This window comes from Malus domestica, chromosome 05 (assembly GCF_042453785.1).
Source record: "Malus domestica chromosome 05, GDT2T_hap1".
Lineage (NCBI taxonomy): Eukaryota > Viridiplantae > Streptophyta > Magnoliopsida > Rosales > Rosaceae > Malus > Malus domestica.
In genome coordinates this window covers 11,446,119-11,459,111 of record NC_091665.1, presented here as the reverse complement: position 1 = coordinate 11,459,111, position 12,993 = coordinate 11,446,119, and the positions used below count along the sequence as shown (strand labels likewise).

At 39.8% G+C, this 12,993-nt stretch overlaps 1 protein-coding gene across 1 annotated transcript; it reads left to right on the top strand.

Moving 5' to 3' along the window:
* The first annotated feature begins 867 nt into the window (after positions 1-867).
* Positions 868-4,559, top strand: LOC114824783 (uncharacterized). The gene is made up of 4 exons (XM_029102027.2): positions 868-1,132; positions 1,503-2,890; positions 3,112-3,137; positions 3,340-4,559. The coding sequence occupies exons 2-4, from the start codon at positions 1,564-1,566 to the stop codon at positions 3,997-3,999; spliced, it is 2,013 nt and encodes a 670-aa protein (XP_028957860.2). The 5' UTR covers positions 868-1,132; positions 1,503-1,563; the 3' UTR covers positions 4,000-4,559.
* Positions 4,560-12,993: the final 8,434 nt, after the last annotated feature.

Genomic DNA, 12,993 nt, shown 5'->3' with positions numbered 1-12,993 from the left:
TCAAAGAAAAAAAAAATTGAATCATTGCGGTTTACTATAGCAGCTTCATTGCGGAGCTCTGTTTTAAGACCAAATCAAAGAAAAAATAATAATTGAATCATTGCGGTTTACTATAGCATCTTCATTGCGGAGCTCTGTGCTAATCAAACTACCCGAAATATATGGAGTATATATTGAGAACTGTGGGGTGTATAAAAGATGTGAGGTCTATGTACAAAATATAAGGTATATATTGAGAATGTGGGGTGTGGGGGGGTATTATGGGAAAGTATGTGGGGTGTATTAAGATAATTTTTAAGTGAAAAAGTAAATGTGTGATGTATTAAGTATGTGGGGTTTATTCAACAATTTGTGGGATGTTAATATAATAAGCCATATATCATATCTTTTTTTTTTTTTATGAGTCAAAATTTCTCGAAGCTTTTTGAAACTACAAGATGTAATACGAACTGTTGCAACTTTCAAAACGCGAGAACCTATTAAATCCGATATTTTCTCATAACTCTTAAATTACTCATTGAAGCTTCATGAAGGTTCAAGTAATTTCGCCAATTTATTTCAAAAAAATTCAAAAATCTCCTGTTTATCTCTTCTAAATTAATGTGTATTGCGAAAGGAGAAGTGATTGCCAAGTACTAATATGTCTTTACAATGTAACAGTGTGTCACATATTACATCCAAATTAACCACATACTCATATGTGTTGTGCATTACAAACCCATTTAATGCATACCATGTTAAAAAAATAAAAAATAAAGGTCCCATTTTGTCCTAATTTTCTAATAAAATGATGCATGCACATACATTTATGAACAAATATACACAATAATATAAAGTATTTAAATGAATAAACGAAAGAAAAAGTATAAAAACAGCAATTGGAAAAGTGCAGGTGAATTGGGTCCCCTTTTCTCCCCTATTTGGCCAAGGCTTGGAGCTCACATATTGTGGCTGTGGCTGTCTGGCCGAGCAAACGCTGTCAAGCCTCTGCTTTCAGATCCTCCTTCCTCTACCTCTTCTTCTGCTTCACATCCCCTTTAATAAAAGCTTTTCTCTTTTGGGTTTCATATACATATCTCTCTCTCTCTCCGCTTTGGTTACCATCTCCTCCTCTGGATCTTCACCTGTGGAGGTAACTTTGGCTTCAATTCTCTCTTTTGCTCTATTTTTTGTTAGTTAAGTTTTGAAATGATGAAATGATATACTTGGTTGCAATTGTCTGTGTACAAATATATTGGAATTTTATGTGCCTGCATTAACAAAAATTGAAAAGTAGGTTTCTTTAGCAATAAGAATAATACCCAGGAGAGGTTTTTTTTTTTTTTTTTTTTTTAATTTTTTCCCCACGGTTATAATCTGGGAAAAGAACGTGATCTTTTTTAGTTTAAATTTGGAACTTTTATATACATATTGGATTACCATGGCTTCGAATTTCTCATTTTTTTATGTAACATATGGAAATATGGAGGTTGATGATTTTTGTTGGTGTCTTGGGTGTTTAGGTGATCTTTGATGAGCCATTGAGATAAACTTGTTATTTTCGAATTTGGGTAGTTTATTATCATGTCTGATCGGGTTGCGCGATCGTATCATGATAGTGAAGGAACAAGTGAGCTAGCTTCACATCCTTACGAATCTGTTTGGATGGCTCATTGGATGTGCACAAGTTGTAAGTCAGAAACCAAAGCTTGTGGCAATGTATCAATTCGTTATGAGGAGGCGCAACAACACAATCGTGGTGTTAAGAAGCATTCCTTGTTTAGAGGGTTCGGAGAAGTAACTGAACCGAAGAGATTAAGAAAGATCGATGGGGGTTTCAGTCTGGCAGAGAGTTCAAAGAAAACAAGGAAAGCGATATCAGAAGGCCAGTCCTTTCCAATGTTCAGTGTTCCTCCAAAGGCTAGTGTTGCTAAACCAAATCAGAAAAATTCTACTTTCCATGGGGGAGTACTTACTGAGTGTAGCCCACCAGCATTGCCTGCCTGGACTCCTACTGATGCATGGGCTTTGGAAGCCACATCACCACCTCCAGAGCGACAGGTGAAATATCATAATTTTCTTGATAACAATAGCCTAGCTATTTCCAAGTCTTTTCAGGATGAATCAACGAGATCAGATTCCAAAATTGTGCCGCATCAACTTAAGGGTGGGCCTACTTTCTCATCTTTCCTGTGTAGTGAAGAGGAAATTAATCTATCCAACTCGCTTTTTGCATCTCCACAGCATGTCACAAACAGTTACAATCACACGTTGGCTCATGAGAAAAACTTCGATAACAATTTTGTCTCTAGAAGATCAGGAGGTTCATTGCCAAGGCAGAATGATATGGTTTTATTACAGCACAACCCCTCCACAAGCAGTAAGCAGCAACCGAATTTTTTCAGTAGGAATTTCCAGGAAATGCAAAATCAGTCTGGTATTGGATTGCTTTCAAGCCACACCAGTCCCCAAGAGGTGACCGAATTGGAAAAGGTATTTCACCGATCTCTGCCAAGCCTGCAGCGTTCTGTGCATAACACAGAGACTATGAGAATATGTGCTACTGTCAATGCTGAGGAAGAATCATCTAGAGGTCCTCCCATGTTTTCAAAGACAACTCACCATTTTCAGATCACAAAAAAGACTGGTGTTAACTTGCCTGAACAAGGTCAAATGTTCAGACAGTCAACTGCATCAACAAAATTGAAAGGAAAAGCTTTCGGTGATCTTTTTGGTTTTTCCACGGACTATGGTCTCCCTGCTCAGCCTAGATTGAAGCTACTACCTTACAGGAGCCCTACAGACAGTAACGGAGAGGAAGATGTAAGAGATGTCGAGGCTTATGCACTCGAATCATCATCTGAAACAGATATTTTGGACATGGATGCTTTCCAGGATAACCTTCTTCCTGGTAGTTACACTTATATTTCAGGAATCTCAGCTTAGTAGAACATTATTTATACCATGTTAAATGTATAGGCTATTTAGCTTTTGCAGCATCATGTTTGGATTAACATATGTTTTGGCAAGTAATTATTATTGAGTTCATACAGTATAAACATATAATAAGTTTTTCAGTGTTCTGTTTCATCATGCCTTTTGGCTAATAATGGGTTTTGCTTGTTGAATCAGGTGTAGCATCATCCGCATCAGATAAGGTAAATTTTACAAATTCTGTTTCTGTGAATAATTGGTTAAGATCCATAGTTTGGAATTACTGTTTGTTCACACCCGAAACACCTTATATGCTGCATTCCAAGGAAATTGGCTTTTAAAGGATCATGCTATGTTAGATTGAATTTAATAACGTGTTTAGCATAGCACTAAATAGGAAGCCATTCCAATTTTTGAATTTTGCAGCATGTTGAGAGTAGCAAGAAGTCATCAAAATCTCGATCAGCCTTCACTTCAGGTGGAGAAGAGAATGGTGCTAGACTTCCATACTCAAAATTACCTGATATAAATCAAGAGCTTCCTGATTCAGCAGAAGAAAGGGAGACGAGCACTTCAAGAACCCAAAGTTTGGATGTGGAACATCTCCTTTCTCATGCTGAGCAGCCGACAAATTCAAACTCCAATTCGTGTCGAGAAGGGTCTCAGGGACTAGAAATAAGAAGCAGTTGGATTAAACGGCTCAAGTTGACTGCAACTCAGCCTGCTTATGGTACAAAAAGCTCAAACAGCAGATTTCTTGGCAAAGAACAGATGGTGCCAGATCAAGCTGCAATGCTATTAAGGGATTGTGAGTCGTCTCCCATTGACTCGGCCAGGAAAGGTCAAAATATAACGCTTTCTCATTCTTGGATTCAGAGGTGGTCTAAAGTACCATCCCAAAAAAAGTCTGAAAAAGTTGGTTTTCAATCACAATGTTCGAAGCCAACCGTAGATGAGTTTCAGAAGAAGCAATTTCCAAGCATTGCTGCTATGGCACTCATGGGAAAGGCCATGAATGGTTTCCATCCATGTGAGTTTACGAACAAAGGGTCTTTTGTAGTTTGGAGTACCAAGGATATTAAATAGGTAAGTTATGCAACTCCGGAAAGAAGAGTATGGTATACAAAGCATGGTATGATGATTGTCCAACTGATGGTTAGCGCTTTCTTGACGAGGATAAAGAACAATGACTTGCTTTTGCTGAATGAGTTGATTATGATTGAAGTGGACAGAGTATCATTTATGCGGATTACACTGGTGGCCATCTGTACATGATACGTCCAGAGATCCTGTTTAAGCTGATGGTGTTAGGGAGGTTTTGATAGAGACGAGTTCAGGACGTATAGTGCAGAGAATCACTTACATCTTCAGCTTCTCTTGAACTGTGATACTCGTCTTGATACACCGCTACATCCAGAGATTGACATGGAGAAACTAGCAGCAACCCTCGGCTACCAAGTTTTAGTAAAGAAAATGTGAGCAACTTTTACAATTCCTGCGCTTTCTGATTGTATATCCTAATATGTCGTGCTTGTTGATTCTTGGTTTAAGGTTGTGAAACATATGCCATCAGTTTTCCTCCATTTTCTTTGGTTGATAGGTTGTTTATTTAAGAGAGCAATGAATTTCCAGTTTTATTAGGCAAATTTTGCTGATCCTTTTATACCTCTAAAATATTTGGCATGCCATGAATATTTTGTCCATTTTTTAAAAAACTAAAAATTGATACCAAGTACGTTTTTATTTTTTAAAAAATGAAAATGATAACGTTCCGAAGTAGAGATTATTTATTCGAATATCCGTCTAATTCAAAGAAAAAAAAAATCCTATTTAACTCATAAACGACATATAAATGGAGAATGGAAGGTCCAGGGTTTCTGCGTGCGAGACGCCGCTGGCGTCCTGGCGCTGGTCTCTTGTGGGTGTCCTCTAGGTTTTTCAAGTGGGTTAGAGATAATTGCTTTAGGGGTAAGCTGATCTCTGTTGATTTCGTACTAGGTGAGTGCTTGGTTACCCTAATTAGGTTTTCGATAATTGGAAATAGGTTAATCATGAGTTTGAACTGATGTATCCTCATTTCCCAAGTGTGTAGTTTTTTAGTGGTGTTCGGCGAATTGGTGTGAGAAATTAGGGTTCTTTACTTTGTTATTTTCTTTATGTATTGTGTTCTGGTTGGCAATTGGTCTCTTTTCCTTATTGTTATTATGGGTTCTGGCTTGTTGGCTTGTGCCGTTGGGTGACGTTCTAATTTATGTGTTTGTGGAAACTTGTTTCTTCGAATATGGGGTTGTTTTTTGCTGCTCTAATTATGACTGGAGTTACTTGGGGTGTTGGGCTTGGTTAACTTCCTTTTGGGGTTGCTGTCCTTGGGGACGTTCGATCTTCCCAAGTTCCTTTTTGCTTATTCTTTTTGTCTTTAGGCTGGTGTTTTTGGAGTTTTTAGGCCTCGGGTTAGAGTGTGCGGCCTTTACTCCCAGTAATTGGTTGAGTTTTGGTTTTATGACCTATGGTGTAGGTTTTTTGGGTTTCATTTTCTTGCTTTTCTTTATTATGTTAGTGTGCTTTGATGGCTGGTTTCCCCCTAAGCATCTCTATATATTTCAGTTTTGGTGGTGTCTCTCATCCTATCAAAACTCTTGTTTTCTTCTCCTTTGTTTCCCCAAGTTCTCAAAATGACTAACCCTTAGCTTGCTGCTTCCCCCTCTAGTAATACCCCTAAGCATAAAATCTATTTTGAGGGTTATATCCTGAGCTGGGAGAATCCTTTCCCTGTTCCGCAGCCTGGTCAAGACCCGGTTGTTGTTGAAAAGGCTATGGGAACGTTCACTGTGGAATGTGGAGTGACCAGGTTGAATACCCATTTATGCTCTTCTATTAATGTTGAGCACATGTTATCTAGGGTTCTTATGGGGAAGATGTTCGGCCAACCTCTTGATGATCATTTGATTAAGTGGAAGTTAGGGCTTCTGTGGAAGAATGAGGTGAAGAGCACCTTTTATTTGGATCACTTTGGAAGGAAATGGTTTGCACTCGAATTCACTGATGAGAATGATTTGAAATTCGTTTTGAAGAATCGATTGTGGTACGTGTGTGGTCAAAATTTTCATCTTGAACGGTGGACAAGAACTTTCAAGGACACGGATGTTATCACCAAGCTGGTTGTCTGGGCTCGCTTACCTCGTGTCCCTGTGCAATACAAAGAGGAGAAGATTATCAAGGATACCCAGCCTATCGATCGAGTGATCAAAGTGGATGAGGTGACATTGGGCTTAAACGATATTTTCTTCAAAGTTATTCTAGAAGTTGAATTACGGTTTCCTCTTAAACGTGTGCTCATTGTAAACCATGAGGATGACTACCCAATCTTTATTAGTTACGAAAAAATCTTTGAAGTGTGTTTTTACTGCGGAATGAGGCTTGAGGGACATGTGTGCACTGAAGTTGAAGCTAATGATGGGTGCTTTATGATTGATAAGGTTTTTGGGGACGAACCGTCTGTTTATCCTGAGGACGTGGTGGTGGATGATGATATAAAGGCAAGTTTGCAAGAAGATGTGATGCTCTGCTTTCCAAATGCTACAATTGTGGAAGAGGACTACACAGAGATTGAGGAGTCTGGACAACGCATGGAGGACGTGGGCCCTAATGATGAGGATTGGACTATGGTTGTTCCAAGATGGAGGAAAACGTGGATAAGAGAAAGACTGGTGATAGTTTCAGGGATGATAGGTCGTATAGAGATGTGGTCTCTAGCCTTAAACCAAAGTGGGTGGCAAAGGCAGACATCGTGCAGGACTGGAGAAGGGCTGAGAAATCAAATAAGCGTGATCATCAAGTATGTGAGAGTGCAATGGGATATCGGGGCATTGCTAAACCTAATCATATAAATGATATTAATTTTATAATTGATAGGGATATGTTTGCTTTGTCTATTTTTTAAGATTTAACTGCGTTACTAAATCCTTTTGAGTCTTACTACAATAGTGATCTTAGACTAGGCATGGTGAATTTCTTTGATGCTATGTGTACTTTGATAAAAAAAAATCAGGACGTTGTGATGTTAAATGTGGGGAGTGGTGAGACTGAACCAAGGTAGAACTCGGGAAGTTTTGTTGCTACCATGCTTGCGGCTGAGGCGGCATCTATGAGTGCTAGGCCAACTGTTGGAATGCTGAGTCCAAGGAAACGTGTCCGAGATGAGGATGCTGCTGAGGTAAGACTGTCTGCTTAACTTGATGGACTAGATTGATGAAAGGATTTGTATGGAATTGTAGGGGCATGGGAAGACCATATTTCACTAGTAATATTTAGGGCTGGGTTCAGTTGGCAAACCGTGCCAAATTCCTTGTACCACCTGCCAGCCACATATACATTGTTGATGCACAAAACCAGAGGTCTTGGAACAATGTAAATCCGACCGTGAATCTGCAAGAAATGCAAATAACACAAGATGTATCGTGGTTCACCCTAATATTTGGGCAACGTCCACACTGATATTGTATTTCTCTTAGAGTCTTGTAAAGGAGAAAGAGCTCTGAATGAAAGTGAGAGCTTTGAGAGAGCTTAAAGCTTAGGGGATGTGAGGAGACTTCTGAGGGTGAGAGGGACTAGGAATTGGCTTCCTCAATTGTGAGGGTGAGGAGTCCTTTTATAGAATAAGGGTTCCTCACTTATTACATATTTGCCCCTTCCTTTATTACATAATTACATTTAAGTTCCCCGAGTATTTGTACGAGATCTAAATATGGAGGCCCTAAGTATGGTATAAACAATAGTCCCCCAAGTCTTCAGTCAAGAGAGTCTTTTTGCTGGAGACTTGAAATTCAGTCCATGTGTGGGCCGAAGTAACTAGATGTTGTCTTGAATTGATGCTCGATATGAGGTGGTGCTCTATCTGAAATGATGCTCAACTAGAAGTAGCACATGTTGCGAGACTGCTCTGGTTGTGGCTTATGTTGCCTTGGTTCGCTCGGCTTGTGGCGTTGAAAGTGAGAGAGTCCCTTTTATAGAATAAGGGATTGTTCCTCAATACATGAATGATGGGCTAGAGTTGATGCTCCCTAATAATGGTGAGGGAGTCCCTTTTATAGAATAAGGGCTCCCTCCTCAATACATAGATGATGGGTTAGGAGCGATGCTCGCGGCCAGGCGGTTGCTCAGCTGGCGGCGATGCTCTCTAATGAAGGTGAGGGAGTCCTTTTTATAGAATAAGGGCTCCCTCCTTAGTACATGAATAATGGGTGCTCTCTAATGAAAGTGAGAGAGTCCCTTTTATAGAATAAGGGCTCGCTCCTCAATACATAAATAATGGACTAAGTCCTCCAATTATTTTTCATGAGGCCCAGTTGAGGCCCAATATATGGTACATAATGTAGTCCCCCAAGTGTTCGGTCAATAGAGTCTGTTGGCTGAAGACTTCAAATTGAATCCATGTATGGGCCGAAGTAGCGGTTGTTCAGAGGTGGTATTTGTATACCCTGCACTGAAGCTTTGTAGGTGAAGCTTTGCAAGTGAAGCTTTGAAGCTGGAGCTTTTGTAAATGAAGCTTTTGAAGCTGGAGCTCTGTAAATGAAGCTTTTGAAGCTAAAGCTTTTGTAAATGAAGCTTTTGAAGCTGGAGCTATGTAAATGAAGCTTTTGAAGCTAGAGCTTTTGTAAATGAAGCTTTTGAAGCTTATTGACATGAGTGATACTCATGAATGTTTATGTTGATTGTCATGAGTGATGCTCATGAATGTTGACATGAGTGATGTTCATGGATGTTGACATGAGTGATGCTCATGAATGTTGACATGAGTGATGTTCATGAATGTTTATGTATGATTGACATGAGTAATGCTCATGTATAATTTGAAGTATTGGGCGTACTTTTGATCATCTGGTTGGTGATAATAGCGGCAGGCTGCCGAATAATTTGGAGTACTAGGTGTACTTTTGATCACCTGGTTGGCGATAATAGCGATGGGATGCCGAATAATTTTTTGTAGTATTGGGCGTACTTTTGGTCATCTGGTTGGTGATAATAGAGGGTCTGACTCTTTTGGGTATATGGGCCTTCGCCTTCCACATAACATTGCAGCCCATTATTTTAGGCTTGCCGTTTTTATTTATTTATTATTATTATTATTATTACCCTCTGCTGGGGTTTATACAGATGTCTCCGAAAGATAAAATAAATTACATCATTCTGGTGGGATGTTTATTCCTTGCTTTTGCAGTGTCCCCATGTGCCTCCCTTTTGCTTTCTCTTTATTTTTCTTTCTTTTGGCAGATGACAGACAAGGGAATAATCTTTTGCTTTTGCTTTCTCTTTCCGCTCCTTCTCTGTCCACCCATGTTCTATGGCCTTTAAGACCATCTGGCTTTAAGCTTTTAATTGCCATTGCTTTTCTTGCTTTTCTCTAAAATGACAACTGTTTGGATAGCCCAAAACCTCATGGAATATTGTCAGCCTTGTCGAACCCCAAGACCCATGCCTGTAGAATGCAACCGCCAAGACCTATGCCTTCAAACATTTGATGGAAGCAAAACGCAGCTACAAGACCTTTAATTGTGCAGGTGTTGTTCACAGTATTGCTTGTAAGAAACCGAATTCAAAGTGTGGCAGAACCAAACCCACTCAATGTCTATAGGAGGATGAATCGCAGGAAATGCCACCGACTCCGCCGTCAGATCAGAAACCAACGGCATCCAAAGCTCATTGTACCTTCTAACAGCTTCAACAGCTGTTGCCTTTTGATGAAGCTACTGAGACTCGGCCGTCGTTCTCAGGAACCCGATATTTTGCCTGGCGGCCGATACAAGATCCAATCTGAGTTTCAACGTCTCCATATCTGATATCACGCTGAGGTTGCTCGTCGCGGACATGGAGCCGCCAGTACTCGACGACATGTCGTAAGTGGTAGGGAGTTCGTGCGAATCAGATATACAGAGGGAGTTTTGGTTTTTTGAATTAATAATGTCCCAGGAGGAACATGAACAGAGAGAATATTTAAAGAAAAATGACAGGAGCAAAACAGTGGATAGTTACGTGGAACCGAGAAAGCTTCGAGCCTCGCCTTAATAATCTTCCCTTTCCGAAGCACTACAACCAAGTCAGACTCCATCCGGTCTCTAAGCTCGAGGAGAATCTTGTTGCCATGGTCGTCGTAGACGTCGAAGAAATGAAAGGGTGAGATCTCGACGGGGGATGTGGAACCTGGCACCGTACAACCGTTCAGTTGTCCTCCGCGAGACCTCGCTGGAGCTCAGTCGAGCTTCTGTTGTTGCGTGAGCTGGAGCGTGAGTCTGTCCTCACTTTAGAGGAAATTTGGTATTTCTTGCAGCTTTTGGCTATGGCGAAAAGCTGAAGACGGAAAGAGACTGAGTGTTGACCACGGTATTTTTTGTCTCTATCGATGATGCCATCTCAACATCCTTCTATAGTTTGATACAAATCAAGCTGCTTTTGTCTATGTCGTTTTCTTTTTCTTTAACCCAGAGAGATGGGTTTTTCTGGGTTTCCTGGGTTTTTTCTGGGGAAGTTTTGGGTTGTTGGATTTTTGCAGATTCACGATGGAGGTGAAAAAATGAAAAAGAACCGACATAGTTTTTTGTGTCAATTCCCACAGACGGTGCCAAATGTTGATGCACAAAACCGGAGGTCTTGGAACAACGTAAATCCGACCGTGAATCTGCAAGAAATGTAAATAACACAAGATGTATCGTGGCTCACCCCAAGGTTTGGGCTACGTCCACACTGATATTGAAGGATGATTTTGTGAAAACATGTTCATTTAAGCAACATCTATAAGCATGCAATTAGCAATTAAAGGCGGAACCATGCCTGCATGCACTTAAAAACAAAACATTAACCAAGAAATTCAAAGCCTAGTAGATTGGTGAACCAAAACTCAACTCAAAACAAAGTGAGTTGAATCATACCTTTGTAGATTCCTCTTTGCATAAGCAAAGGCTAATCACCCAAAGAGAGGGCCTTCATTCCTTGCATCTAAAATCTATGGATTTGGATGGATGAAAAGGTTTCTCCAAGTTCCCAAAATTGAGAACCTCTAAGTATCTTCACCAAGGTTAGATTGGAGAAGAAATGAGTGACCTTGGAGTAGTTAGTATGGCTAGATACACCCTCCAAGGGGCCGGCCTCTTTAGAGAGAAATGGAGAGACATGTTCTCTCCAATTTTCTCCAAAACAAACCCTAAATGAATTTTGGCTATAAAGTCATATTTATACCTTTATTCATTTGAGTGGCAAACTTGTAATTAAAGCAAGTTCACTACCCTTCCTCTAAATGGCCGGCCATAGGGTTTTGTTTGGGCTTTTGGGCCTTTGTGAATTAAGTTGTCATACAACTTAAGTCAATGGACTTGACGTTCGAAGCCCATTGGGCCTTGAGGCCCAAAACTAACCCGTGGTCTTTTAACGAACTTTATTCGTTTGACTAATTAACATATTAATTAATCCTTGCCATAAATAAATAATTAAACCATTTAATCATTCTTACTCATCTCCATTGTTTCTTCAATCTCCACCTTACACGGTGTACGATCCATTAGGTTCCTTTTAGCGAGGCAGTGGGCGATTAGAACTCTTTCAAATCGATTGTGAATTGAAACTTACTTTCAATTCTCCCTTTAGTGATTACACACGTTTAGGGCTTCCACAAACCATGAGTGACACCTAGCAGCATATCATGGTTACCCAAGCTAATCAGAAGAGGTGAAGAACCTATTCAGTTTGGGATTAAAAATGCAATACGGTCTTTCTCTAATACAATACTCTTGACCACATTGTTTGGTTTGATAGTTTATTTATTCATGTCTACTATCCAATGTGATTCGTGTGCTTATATGATTACCTTGAATGTGATTTAGAACGACTTTTCTAAATCTCATTCATACTCTGGCCAGAGATTCTAAATCATATCATAGAGTATTCTCCCCCAACGGTTTGAAGGTTAGAGATCCTTTGTTGTGCATTCACTTGTCTCCATGACTAAGTGGCTTAACCCCAATGATGCCGTGGACACCCCGATGGGGTGACTTTGACATAATCAAAGATCAAGTACTTAACCACAAGACAACTGTGATGCCTCAGGTCAAAGGACTACTTTGCATTATCCCAACCATGAGTTCTCATGTGACATGAATATGAGAACTCTTCGTTGATCGTGTTCAGTGAACTCATTCTCTATTGAGCACCTACGTACTTGACTTGATGTCACACACACCAATGACTTGAGACTAGTCACTCTCCCTGAGAGAAGACACAGTACGTACTGATATTAACGGACTGTCAATGCCTAATTGGCAATCCTATGATCAGGAACATTTAGGATATGTTTATGAAAGAATGGTCTCATGAATCTAACTTCTTTAGATCGTATTCTCCCAATCACATATTCCTTGGACTTTATCGTATAAGCATATAACATTTATATGAGACGGCTCAAACAACAATCTTTGCCCTTGATATTAAACTTAGATTAGTTTAACATGTGAAATGTCCGTAAAGTATCATCATATGATTGGCTTTAGGGCACATTTCCAACAGATATTGTATTTCTCTGAGAGTATTGTGAGGGAGAGAGAGCTCTGAATGAAAGTGAGAGCTTTGAGAGAGCTTAAAGCTTAGGGGATGTAAGGAGACTTCTGAGGGTGAGAGGGCCTAAGAATTGGCCTCCTCAATTGTGGGGATGATGAGTCCTTTTATAGAATAAAGGTTCCTCACTTATTACCAATGAAGAAAATATCGATAATATCGGCGAAATATCGCCGATATTATCGTTTTTTTTGGGGTCCGATATTTTTTTAACTATCCAAATTGTTTTCGTCAAAATATCGTGATATTTTGGCACTGTTCAAATCGGAGAAGAACGCCGGAGCAAATTAACCGAATCCCTAAATCCCCAAATTCGATTTCAAAGCAAATGAACTGAATCCCTAAATCCCCAAATTCGAATTCAAAGCAAATGAACTGAATCCCTAATTCCTAAATCCCTAAAATCGAATTCAGTACAAAAATGGTGCAACATGCAGAAAATTCGAAATCTGTACAAAAATTAAATTACAAGCCGAGAAGAAT

Bases quoted from the DNA above. Each gene is read 5' to 3' on its own strand.
- LOC114824783 (XM_029102027.2), top strand. From the start codon at position 1,564: ATGTCTGATCGGGTTGCGCGATCGTATCATGATAGTGAAGGAACAAGT. The intron at 2,891-3,111 runs GTAGTTACACTT...TTGTTGAATCAG, and splicing joins CCAGGATAACCTTCTTCCTG to GTGTAGCATCATCCGCATCA. The intron at 3,138-3,339 runs GTAAATTTTACA...TGAATTTTGCAG, and splicing joins CATCATCCGCATCAGATAAG to CATGTTGAGAGTAGCAAGAA.